The 12,917-nt window shown below is 29.9% G+C and overlaps 1 protein-coding gene across 2 annotated transcripts in view; it reads right to left on the reverse strand.

Moving 5' to 3' along the window:
- Window positions 1-1,640: 1,640 nt before the first annotated feature.
- Window positions 1,641-12,917, reverse strand: part of LOC111622279 (angiotensin-converting enzyme-like) — a 23,927-nt gene continuing 12,650 nt past the window's right edge. The window contains exons 1-12 of one of the 2 annotated variants that reach the window (XM_023364635.1): window positions 11,410-11,593; window positions 11,236-11,338; window positions 11,000-11,143; window positions 10,054-10,245; window positions 3,768-3,865; window positions 3,499-3,668; window positions 3,302-3,426; window positions 3,130-3,228; window positions 2,902-3,046; window positions 2,503-2,601; window positions 2,309-2,431; window positions 1,650-2,085 (exon numbers count right to left, since the gene is read on the reverse strand). In XM_023364635.1, the coding sequence (XP_023220403.1) occupies window positions 1,896-2,085; window positions 2,309-2,431; window positions 2,503-2,601; window positions 2,902-3,046; window positions 3,130-3,228; window positions 3,302-3,426; window positions 3,499-3,668; window positions 3,768-3,865; window positions 10,054-10,245; window positions 11,000-11,143; window positions 11,236-11,317 (1,467 nt within the window). In that variant the 5' untranslated portion in view covers window positions 11,318-11,338; window positions 11,410-11,593 and the 3' untranslated portion in view covers window positions 1,650-1,895. Of the gene's footprint in view, window positions 2,086-2,308; window positions 2,432-2,502; window positions 2,602-2,901; window positions 3,047-3,129; window positions 3,229-3,301; window positions 3,427-3,498; window positions 3,669-3,767; window positions 3,866-10,053; window positions 10,246-10,999; window positions 11,144-11,235; window positions 11,339-11,409; window positions 11,594-12,917 lie in introns of those variants that run through there. The other variant, XM_023364636.1, reaches the window with a different exon arrangement.

Below are 12,917 nucleotides of genomic sequence, written 5' to 3' on the forward strand. Positions count from 1 at the left end.
TCAATGTTTCTTTAGCCCTTTTAAAATATCTATACACACAATATTTTCTACATAAAAATTTCTAGTATCAATTTTTCATTTACCGAATTACCGGTAAATTTCAAAAATTTACCGGTAAGTTTACCGAATATTCTTTTGTCAATTTATCGGTTAACCGGTAAATCGGTAAACCGGTATACAATCCCTACTTGGAAACGAATAGACGGAACTGAATTTGATACGTAGATCGGGAAAAAATAGCAGATGATGATGATGATGATGATGATACCCATATTTTGTTCGGGTGATTTGTATATCTTCAGTTTTTTATTAAAATGTGAATTAGAATAGAAAATGTGTTCTGTTTCCAGTACAGTAAAGTTCGGTCGCTTACTTGACGGCTTGCCTCAACCGAACCTTATGATTATTATTATTAATTTATAATTATTTATTTCATTTTGCATGCATTTTTCCAACCTTAATTATATTTTTTTTAATTAATTGCAACTCTTCTTTTGAGACATAACTATAAAAATTGATTGTGTTGTTTCGCACAAAAAATAATCAAATTTAATTTATTTTCATTTTTTTAGTAATTTCATTAATTTTTGTTTTATAAATTTGCCTGTTTTAAAAAAAAAAATTTTATTTTAATTTTGAGTGAATTAACATTAATTGAACTATCGGGCTTCCTAGTTTTTTTTTTTTTTAAAGTTTGAATCGAGGAATTTTTTACAATTCCCAGAAGCTTGTTTCCACATTCCAAATTGTCATGAAAGCCAAGTTGAAATTCTATTGTAACGAAAAAAGTACATATATTTCCTTTCATTATGTAAGGCAGAATAATAATATTCAATTGTTTCCTAGTAATATACTCGTTTTTTCGAGAAATAAAATGAAAGCAAAAGAATAAAATCTTTCAAATTCATTTTCTTGAAATTAATTATGCTTTAGAAAATTGAATTATTCGAAAATGTAAACAAATTTTAATATAAACTTTTCTTAATTATATAAATATTGTTTATAGCAACGTTTAATTATTATTAATCTATTAAAATAGTGATGTATGCAAGTAAAATCAAATCGAAAGTAAGAAAGCTCTCTCTATATTTTATTTATAATCTATACTATATCCATTGCAAGTACTGTATAACAAACATCGCGAAGCCCGATGTGAATATAGAAACAACCAAACGATCGCCTTAAATAATCGGGCCATAATTCCTCTAATTTAATGATTAATACTTGATTATATCACGATTATTTAAGGCGATCGTTTGGTTACGTTTCTTTCATTGCAAGTATTTATAATATCTGTATTTTGCAGCGTGTTCCCTTATCTTCAATATGTTTAATAGGTAAAATTAATGATTTTATTTAGTAACGAATATCAAATTCACTACATTGTGATCACTTTTTTATCATTAGATTTTAATTTTTTAGATAAATAGCTTTATCATCTGCTTCTTCATTTAAATGCAATTTTTACGCGGAATATTTAATATAACATTAAGATTTATTATAGTTGTATGTATAAAAAATGTATAAAATATATACATGCAAGCAGATCAAAAGAAATAAAAGTGGAAGAAAGAAATAAATCAAATTCTCCCATTACAAGTATTAAAACGATAAATGTGAATTATGTTTAATTTAAGATGAGTTTATGAAGTAACAACAACCTTGCACAAGTAAAAATTAAAAGAATAAATATAAAAGATAAATAAAATTACAATTAACATGTATATATTTTTAAATTTTTTTTGTATGATTATCTTTATTGAATCAAATTATTATAAAAAATCGTAACATTTTTGCTACACTCTAAAATCCTTTCCATAAAGTTCTGGTGAACTCAAACATATTAAAATATATAAATAAGTAATTAAAAATAGGTGCAAAAAACAAATAATATATTAAGGACAAATTAATGGATTGTCACTCTTCCAACCTATTACTTCCTCCTTATTCTGTTCTTTCAACCATTGATACAGAGGTTCGAAATATTCAAACATCGGTCCTGCATCCATTTTATTAGTAACTCCTCCAGTCATGATATTCATGGCTTCGTTCCAAATTTCAGAACTTCCCAATTCCAACATTTGACTGAAAATTTAGTATTTAAAAATTATGTTTTAAAATAAATATATCAAGCGGCCCAAAAGTTACATAACTGAGCTACACTTTTAATTAAGAATTATCGCACGAAGATTTAGTCTCTACCACTGTAGCGATTGAAAGGGCCAATCCGTATTTTACATGTACTGATATAAGTTTTAACCGAAATAATTCGAATTATACAAAATAAATATATAAATAAATAAAGTACCTCAAAACTTTTCCGGCATCCTTGGATCTATAAATATCGCATTTGTGAAGAGGTCCGGTATGGCCAGCGGCTTCACATAGTGATTTATGAAATTGGAACTGAATTACGTGACTCACAAAATATCTAAAAATATTAACTTTTTAATAAAGTGTTTCAGTTTCTAGTTTCTAGTTTATTATTTAAAAATGCATTACCTAACGTAGGGAGTGTTAGCAGGAACATGATATTTACAACCGGGATCGAAATCATTTTCAGTTCTATTTACTGGTGGACATATGCCTTGATATTTTAATCTAAATTTTAAAATTACATATGACAAATTTGATTTTAAGTAATATTAATTAAAAGAATTATACTTGATGGCCGAGTGATTCTGGTGGCATCACACCTCTCTGGAGGATCCGAAATCGAATCCAGACGGGTCGAAAAACCCCAAAAATTTTTAGGGGGTGATCAGTCCGGTAAGTCGGGCCCCTTACCTCAACACCCGGCCACCATATTATGAACCTAGCTGAACCCACATCGGGTTTGCCAAAAAAAGGTCCTTAGTGCCCACAAGTATGTGAAAAAAGTAAATTGAAAAAAAACTATACCTTAATTCCCACCATTTGGTATTTAATTCTGTAGATTTGATGTCTCCAGAGAATACTCCCCATCGCCATAGATCAATGAGATAGCCAAAAGGAAGAAAAGCTAATTTAGACAAGGCCGTAGAATAAAGAAAGTTGATGTCTCCCTCTAAAATGAAACAGAAACAAGTTAATTGATTTTGACTATTTCAGAATTGTTATTTATTTTTTTTTATTTTAAAAGAATTTTACTTTCGTCATCAGCAACTTCATCCAATAAACCGACAGTTTGAAGATGTTTCGGTGTAGAAACAGATAAAGCTAAGACATCGCCAACTGCTTCGTGAAATCCTAAATTTAACAATTGTTTTCAATTAATATCTTAAAAGTAATTATTAAATTGAATGTTCATTAATGACGATACCCGGATTAGCTCCTTCTCTAAAAACGCAAGGCTGATGAGCGTATTGCTGATAGTATTGAATGTGTCCCATTTCGTGGTGAGTAACAATGAAATCTTCCATGTTGATGCTTGTACACTGCTTGATTCTGTGGACGAATCATTTTATTTAAATTAAAATTTTAATTAGCAGTTAATTTAAGAGTTAAAATAAAACGTACCTGAAATCTTTTCCATCACAAAAGTCCCAAGCAGAAGCGTGACAAACGATTTCCCGATCTTTTGGCTTTTCGATAATTGATTTTTCCCAAAAATCTGTCGTCATGGCTTGTAGTCCCAGAGAAGTGAAAAATTCTTCAGCAGTTTTAAATATCTCCAAAGCAGACATGTTCTGTGTTAGAAAAAATATGATGTTTTAATTATTACATTGAAACAAAGCGGGAATTTCAGAATTGTACATTTCTCTCGAAATGTTTCATATTATAAATACCTTTGCTACCATCTTTGGTGTAATATCTACAGACGGTTTCTCTGGATAAGGAACGGTGCTTTCTAAGATTCCAGACCAATCTTGAGACCACATATTACCTGGAATTTACAAAAAATGTTAAACATTAAGTAACAGGATTATGAATAATGAATTTCTTTCTATTGCACCGTTGGAAGATGTGATAAGTACTAGCTGCCTGAAAGCCCTACATACGGAATTGTGACAGAGCCTTGGAAAATTAAATTGATAAAACTTGTAAAGTCGATGAATCAATTGCAAATTTAAAGCAACCGCACGACCACTAAACATCAGATTTTGCAAATACAGTCTGTTCTGAAATAATAGAGCCATTAATAGCGAGGTTGAGGCCGAAGTTTTCAACGCGAAAACGTAAACGTCGGACATTTCGCGCCGCCTTCCTATAAGCCTAGAAGTTTGACAATGGCGTTTGGAACGTCAGTAGAATGTCAAACTTCCAACGTGCCTCCAACGTGAGTTTCGGTGATAAAAAGACGACGTCAATTTACTTCTTCCGAAATACAGCCGTTAATAGATGTAGTCAAAACAAGAAAATATAATAGAAGGGAGAGTAGATTCAACTATTACTTTTTGCGGAAAAATTAAATATCGAAGATTAATTTGTGAAGAAGTGAATAGTGTTAATTACTATTCACTTCTTTGCATGTGTAAAATCGTAGATAAAATTCGATGCAAATGGATAAAAATTACAAAAGTGTTTCAAAGAAAAAAAACCGCTAGTGAATTTTCCCTATAATTGATTATAACAATTCTGTTTATAATTTTAACGTGATTAAGAGCTATACATGATATGTAAGCCTTTCCAAACGAGGTTTCAGTTTCTCAATTAAACTGAAATTCGTTTCCCTCGACATTCCCTTAAAATGTTCTTGAACTACATACCAGGCAAATGACAAATTTTCGATGAACTGTGTAATTTGTCAACAAAGAAACTTGAACACTCATCGGCCAGTTTGAATTGTATTGACTTACCACAACCCATTCTACGTCGTATATAACGACGTCTATGTACGACATTTTCGCTTACAAGTTTTTTGAATACCAAATTTTGTCTTGTCGCAACTTACGACGCTTTTTGCGAATCCGAAAATTAATTGGCCAGGAAAGTATAATATCTATTCCTGTATTATAAGAACAAAAGAAATATAGCCTAAGCCCTAAGTCATTAATTAATTTTAAAAAGGCACAAAACATAGGTAAGGAGAAGAAAATTCTTATTAAAGCAATGCCAAATAGAGTGTACAAAGTGATTATTAAATAAAGTGCATGTATTGCTCATTAATAATAAATAAAATTACTTATTATTTACTTATGGGCTAAGATATATAAAATCGAAATTTTCCATGTAAAATCTATCCTCGCTCCTCGTTCGAACTTCCGGGTTTTAAACTGCTTTAGACAAAACGTTAGAAGCACTTCACCAAATTTGTGTTTTCGTAGAAAGCCGCTGAGCTCAGTTTTCGTTTTTCCAGAAAATACCTAGTTTTTTTAACTAAATTAACTAATAATTTAGCTTATGAACCAAATGGAAGACTTTTTACTGTAAATTTTGGTCGTTTCGCTATATTATATGACGATCTGTATTTGTTTGTTTAATTTACACACAGAAAAATATAGCATGCAGACTTTTGAAATTTCTCTGAATCCATCCGGATTAAAAACGTTGACTTGGTCTAAATAGATAGAAATTATGAAATTTAGTATTAAATTCACATTAATATTAGTCTATTATATTTTTATAATGTCATAGCAAATATTATCTGTATGCTGTACATTTTTCTGCATTGTCACTTTTACTTTTTACCATTTCATACAATTATGCAATCTTGATTTTTGACTTTTTCACTGTTCTTTCCACCTTCCCAGAGTACTAAGAAGCGGTTTTCTAAGGGATAATAAGCGTGGAGATTGTCCCTATGTAATTTAATCCTGTCGATGGATAAGCGATATATTTCCATGTGTGATTATATCTTACATCACAACTGTCAATTTGAGTGGAATTCATAAAATAATGATTCAGGAAAATCTATACAATTATTTGAACTTATAAAAATATTTCACAATTCATTCTTCCAATTAAAAATTCTAGTTTAACTAAATGTGCAATAGTACGTGGTGTAAACTTGTTTGAAAATTCATTTTCTGATAAATATTCATCATAAAAATGTCACAGAATTTTTTATATATTCATAAATTCTCATTTTAAACTAAAAATTAAAAGTTAAGCCACAGTTACAAGCATTTTTCTAAATAATGTACAGAAAATATATGAATATTGTATTGATATTTCTGATCATTCCGTTCATAACTTTCAGTAAAATTCTTAAAAATAAAATTTAGTTATAATTTTTTAAGTTATTAATGACGTTTTTAATCACCAAATTATAACAACAACAACAAACTCTTGGATTTACAGTCAAACCTCGATGTAGTTCCCTTCTAACTAGCGCCATCCTCATAAAGCATGTAAATGGAGATTGGCCATGAATATTATAGAACCCTTCAGTAATTGTAAAATACTAAATATACGATTTTGCATTGTAAACTACAGTTGTTACCAAATCACAGGATTTTCAATCTCTCATCATCAAACGTGCATGTAGACTTCTTTATTACATAATTCCTATTGTCTAAATTTCGATTTAGTGCCAATTTAAGAGGAGAAGGAATAGCGGCGTTAAATCTAGGTTGGACAATATATTCGTGTCTGTACAAAAAAAAACTGAAGCTAGCGTTTCTCTCTTGATAACGTTAAAATAATAAGTAAATATAATACGGATGTATATTGCATTCACGTAAGAGATATGATGCAATACTTTTGGATTAGTATGAATCTCTATTATCTTTTATGATAATATACAAAACAAACAAACAGGCAAACAGCAAAAGTAAGCAAAATTTTTAAACTTATTATCTTATATCTGTTTAGATTACGGACATTTTAAAGTACAAAGAGGAAAGGTATGCAAAATAAGCAAAACTTTTTGCTTACTTGTTTTGCTTACCTTCACTGTTTTTGCACTTTAAAAATGTCCACAATTTAAACAAATATGACCTAATAATTTCAAAAGTTATTGCTCTTGAAAAAATAACAATTAATGAGTATTATAAACATTTCAATAGCCCAATATTTTCCTTATTCTTTATCCCCTCCTCAGAGCAGTGTAAACGGTTATCTAAGATTAAAAAGTGTGGAGTTTATCCTAAGCATTAAATCGACTCCCTGATAAGTTTCTTTGATAGAAATATTGAAATATTATAATAGTCTGTTCATAAAATACGTAAACACAGATATTAGTGGGTGGGTGTGCAGGTAAACGTCACAAAGCCTTACAATGGATAAGGTGTTTACAAAAACATTACGCAATGTTTTTGTTTCTAAAATGTTGTGTAGCAAACCGTACTGTTTATGTCATTTGCTTTGTACATTGTACCGGTACATGTAATTAATAAAATAATAGTAGGTCGTGCTGTGTATTATTTCTTAGTACAATTAAGGAGAATTATGAAGGGTATTCACTGCATAATTTTGGAGGTTTGTTATGTTTGACGGCATTGCAGAGCGTTACAGGTGGTGGGATGGAAGTTTTCCATGCATTACAGAATACAAGTATAAATATTTACGTACTTGTCAGAGAGTATGTACATGTTTTCAGCAAAATTTACAGACATATCCATTACATCCGGAACAGTAGCCAACGGATATAATTGCTTAATCTTTCAAAAACTGCATCATCATCTTTAATTACATTTAATAAATGTTATTAAAACTTTAATATTATATCTGTATCTGTAATTTATCAATAAGAGAAAGCGAATTGAAGGTAAACTTATATCTTTGAAGTGTTACATATTGTTATAAATACGATCGATGATTGTTTACTTTAAATTATCATTCTTTCCAGCTTTGGATAATTGCCCAAAATGATAAAAACTTTAATCATTGTTGCATTTGAAGCTGATAGAACAAGCATTAAAGATAAATTTGATAAAAAAAAAAACATTGTTTGACAACAATTCTCAGTAAAATAACGATATTAATTAAATTGGGAGAATGTGAACGTATAGAATTATGAAAAACAATGTTCCTAAGTACTTAAATGTGTATTAAATAAATTTAAACTCAGGAACAATACTTTTATAATTAAATAAATATAATAAAATATAATTAAAATATATGGAGTATTTACGTAATTTATAGCTTGCGTAATGCAGTCATTAACGCTTCGCGAGGAATAATGGTTCCTATCACTAATAGTTTAACAATATTCAATTTTAAAAAAGTCTCTCAGAGGTCAAAAAGGCCCTTTTTAGATTTTACCATATAAAGAAATACCGTTAAAAATTTAATTTCATTATATTATTTTTTCTCCTGTAAACAAGATATTAATAATAGTATAATATTTTTAATACACATGAATTGCAATAAACTGAATCATTTAACAACGATTTTTGAGGCCCTAACCAAATGGTCTTGCTGGCCTCTCCAGAGAAAGCTTTTCAAAAATAGTTGCGAAATTAATAACTATCTTTTATTAACATGCTTTTAGAAACAACGTTTTGTAGTTCAAACAAATAAAATTTAATTAATTTTTTGTGTGTCAATGGAGAAGGCCTATCCCCTGTAGCCCCTCACTCCATATATACGCCACTGACACTAATAAGAACTTATGTAAACAACAATAAAAAATGCAGACATCGTGTTTTTTACAATTATAAAAAATTACCTTATCTAGCGCAGCAATTCATAAGCTATATTTCGCGAGCTACTTTAAATTTAATAGGCAATTTTTTTAACTCAACCCATTTTAATAACGCAACTGAAACATATATAGGTCTACGTGTGTGTTTATAAAGAAACAAGTAAAGAAAGTGTCTCTTATATCTCAACAGAATGAATCATACTTTATTTGGAACAGTGTCCTTTCTTGATCGATAATGATTATTTAATTTTTATACTTGATATGTACTGACGTTAATGTTTTTCTCGAGTTTTTGGACAAATTTTCTTCAAAGTTCCACTTAAAAAATTGTTTGACGTTTGTCATTTCAAGAATTTTAAGAAAAATTGTTACTATTGTAACATTGCTTCAATCGTATCAACCTATGAAGAATGAAAACCTGATAAAGTTTCGCCAACCAGCTTGGTCGTGGGTTCACGCCTGGTCACGTGTTTTCCGGGTTTTCTTCACGTTTGCAATGCATAAATAGGGAACAGTTTTCTAGGAAAACTGACCCTTGTTTATGTATTGCAAACGTGAAGAAATCAGGATTGGATCCAGTTATGATCCAAGTTGCCATATTGGACATGTTACAATAACATAACTTGTTTATATGTACAGTACATTAATTACTTGTGTTAATATCTTAAATAAAATCGTATTTAAGAGAGATTTCATTTTTATTAATAACATTAATATTATATCTAAAGCTATAAATAAAATTATAAGATATTGTTGCAAAATTTCGTAAAAATATGTTTGAACGCTATACTACATGCACTATTTCTCATGCATTTAATGCTGCTAAATAGTAACATCCTCTAATTTCCGGCCCACCAGTAACGGAAATCACTAAACACTGATAGGTGGTCGCGGGTTCGTGCCTGGCAAACAGACTAGGGCACGTAGTTTTCCAGGTTTCCTTGACGAATGTAATAAATAGCTACCATTTTCCCTGGGAGAACTATCAATGATTAATCGTCCGTGTGTTGCGTTGTCTTCTTCCATCAAACGAAACCTCTAATTTCATTTAATTTATACCGTTTGGATATTTGATTCGTAGAAAGGCCCCAGGGAAGACTTGAAAAATTTATCTCTATTTAGATGTTAGACACGTGAACGAAAATCCGGATAACTCCACGCGATGAGCCGTTGGTGGGCGCGAACCCGCGACCTCATCAATCTGTTCCATGGTTTTATCCACTGTGCCACTGCTGGGCTAATTTTTATCGTTTTCTTTACACCTATCATCATAAAATACTTGTCAATTATTATATGATTGACTATTATAATATTATTGCAATGCATTATTCATTCTATAATAAAGAACTAAGGAAAACGACAAGCATGTGCAACAAATTGTTGCACAAATTGAGTTGGAATTTTTGTTGTATTTATCTGTAAATTGATTAGTTTTGTATGTCATATAATGTCGGTGTGTGTTAAAACTATAGTTTAATTCCTACCAAAGGAAAAACAGAAATTCAATGTAATTTTGAAAATGCAGCAAAATTTATCATTCTTACCTAATATATGAGCGGGAATTGGACCATCGTGACGAATTTTGTCACTTCCATACAATTTAATCAATCTCCTACGAACGTAGGCGTGAAGTTGTTCATAAAGGGGACGTATTTGTTTCCACAACTGTTCAATTTCTTGCTGGAAAGTGTCCGACTCGTATCTCTCTCTCCACATTTCACCCATATCTTCGAATCCTAAAATTAAAACGAATAATTATATCTAAATCTGACGATTTATTTGCCGCGATTTTTTATTTATTAAAACTAGTTTAGTTCCGCTTAAAAAATAAGAAAAAAAAATATATGCGATGCGTTCAATAGATCAGGAAAATGCTAAGATTTGAAGTAACCTTCATAAATTCAAAACTGGTTTGATTAAGGTCGTGATATGCTTCGCGATATTTAATATATTATCAGTTGTAAACACGAAAATTTTATGTGATGAACTTGAAAAATTATGGATAATAGTCTCTCGAATTTAAAATACAATAAAATTCTATTATTATTTTTATTTTTACTATTTATTTTGCTTGTAAAGATAATATGTGAACTATAACATATATATATGTCAAAATATGTACGTATTTATGTACGTATGTTAGGTAAAGGGTTCTATACTATTCAATGTATCTGCACCAAATTCAGTATGAATATTCTTCACATATAAAAAGTACTGTGAGGTCCCTAACAACCACTCCTAAAGTCCATCCTCTCTTAAGCTCGAGCAACTTTTCGTGTTTTGCAATTTCATTATTGCACATACTCAGGCCAATAAACATACATTTTAGTTACTAAGACCATTATTTTTATCACCCTCTCCTAATTCGACATCACTGATCCTCACCCCCTCGAAAGTCTGAGCAACTCCGGGCACACGTAGCTAGTTAATTATAAAAATAGGACTTTGGTTGGCGATCGCTCATTATACAACAAATTATATTATATATACCATTTAATTTTGCTGCCTTATTGCTAAGTTCTACGAAGCGAATATATTTATCCTTGACACGTTTTCCAGAAACATCTCTCCACGATTTCCATACGTAAGCCAATTCTTCATAGTTTCTAGATTTAGTAAGGATTTCTGTCAACTCTACAATAGAAATTAATAATACTGTCAACCCTACAACAAAAATAAATATTTAAATTTATCTTTTCTTTCATTAAATCAATAATATTTGTTACCCGGATCGAGCGAGAGATTGCACTTTTCATCAGTTTCTTTTTTATACGGACATACTTTAGATGTGCTGTAGATGTTCTTCATATCAGCTATCAAGCTATCGTACTGGAAGAAATAAATAAATATACTTGTATACGTGGCAAGAATAATAAATTCTAGCTAATTTTTACACAAACCTCTCTTAATTGATCGTCTGGGAGGGCAGCTTTACCAAGTACAGACAATTTTTTAAACCAACGTCTTATCAGAGGATCTTTGAAAGTTTTCCATGCGAAAGACGTACTGTTCGTCCACGCTTCCTTTACGAATTCGGCATATTTCAAGCTTTCTTCTAACTAAAATTTAAAAAGACTTCAGTATTAATTTAAATTAAGCTTAATTTTATTAAATTATAAACGTATATTTCTCATTTATTTTCATTTTTCCACTAAGCAATGCGAATATTTAAAATTAGAATAGACCATAAACCACGACAAGTGCAGTTATTCTTGATGTATTAATTACCTTTAAAGTATTTGGGGCAAATTCCGGAAAAAATAAATATGTTCTGTTAGTTTTAAGGAAGAGGGAATTATAGAAGTATTTATTGTTTATCTATTTGTTTCACGGTGTGATTTTCCTGCAAAAGGGAAAGATTAGCGTGCATCAAATCCAATCCTTCCAATACATTTCTTATCAGTTTAATAGCGAAATTTGTCATAAACTGTAATAAAATTGGTGGATAATTTTATATACAGCGAAGAATATTCTGAAATAATTTATGAAAATATTAAATTACAAATGATCGATCTCATATACACGCTAGCATAATCTTAGATATAATTATTAAATATTTATTAAAAATATCACGAGATTATGACCTATCTATATTATAGATAATGATAGAAATGGCCTTGCAAAGTTAGAAAGGCTTGATCTTTACAGAAAATTACTTTCCATTTAATCAATTAAAGAAAAAAAAACTGACACTTTTACTCGAAATAATTCAATAGATTTTTTTTATCAGAAAATGTTGAAAATTTATATTATGACGTAACTAGACCTGCTACATCTAAATTCGACCGCCCGAAGTAATCTTTTGACAGTAAACGAGGGCAGTTATCTTTGAAGTAAGGTCGCTACCTACTTGTTTCTAGTTCAAAGTTTAAGTCTAGAAAAAAAAAACATAAAATAATACACTTCCGGGAAGAAGACACCCAATTAAATTTAGAATAAACTTATAAGCAACAAGTTATGCTCTGACATCATTTGGTTAAGTCGCAAAATTAATTAATTATTATCAGCGATATTTTTTTCGATTTAACTAGTGATGTGTGTATATATAAAAGCTATTGTTTATAAGTTTGAAGGATATTTATTTATTTTTTTAAATTTATTTTCAGGCTCAATGATTTTTTCCTTGAGTAAGTCCTCGAAAAACAACAAAAAATTGACACACCCTAGTATCAATTTTTTTTTTTTGTATTTTGTATAAAAGTTTTGCTTTACTGATTTATAATCACTCGTAGAATAACGAAAATCTTGCGAGTAGATGATATTGCAGTTATTGCCAATACGCCTATTGCTTTTAAACAATAACAAGTAAATTCACCTTTACTGCATAGTCACTGGTATACTGTTCGATAGAAAGCTGAAGATCGAACTAAATAATTGGTTTCACAATAGAAAAATTAAGTTAGCTATC

The sequence above is a fragment of the Centruroides sculpturatus genome, unplaced genomic scaffold, assembly GCF_000671375.1.
Source record: "Centruroides sculpturatus isolate CEXI.00-Female unplaced genomic scaffold, Cexi_2.0 scaffold337, whole genome shotgun sequence".
NCBI lineage: Eukaryota > Metazoa > Arthropoda > Arachnida > Scorpiones > Buthidae > Centruroides > Centruroides sculpturatus.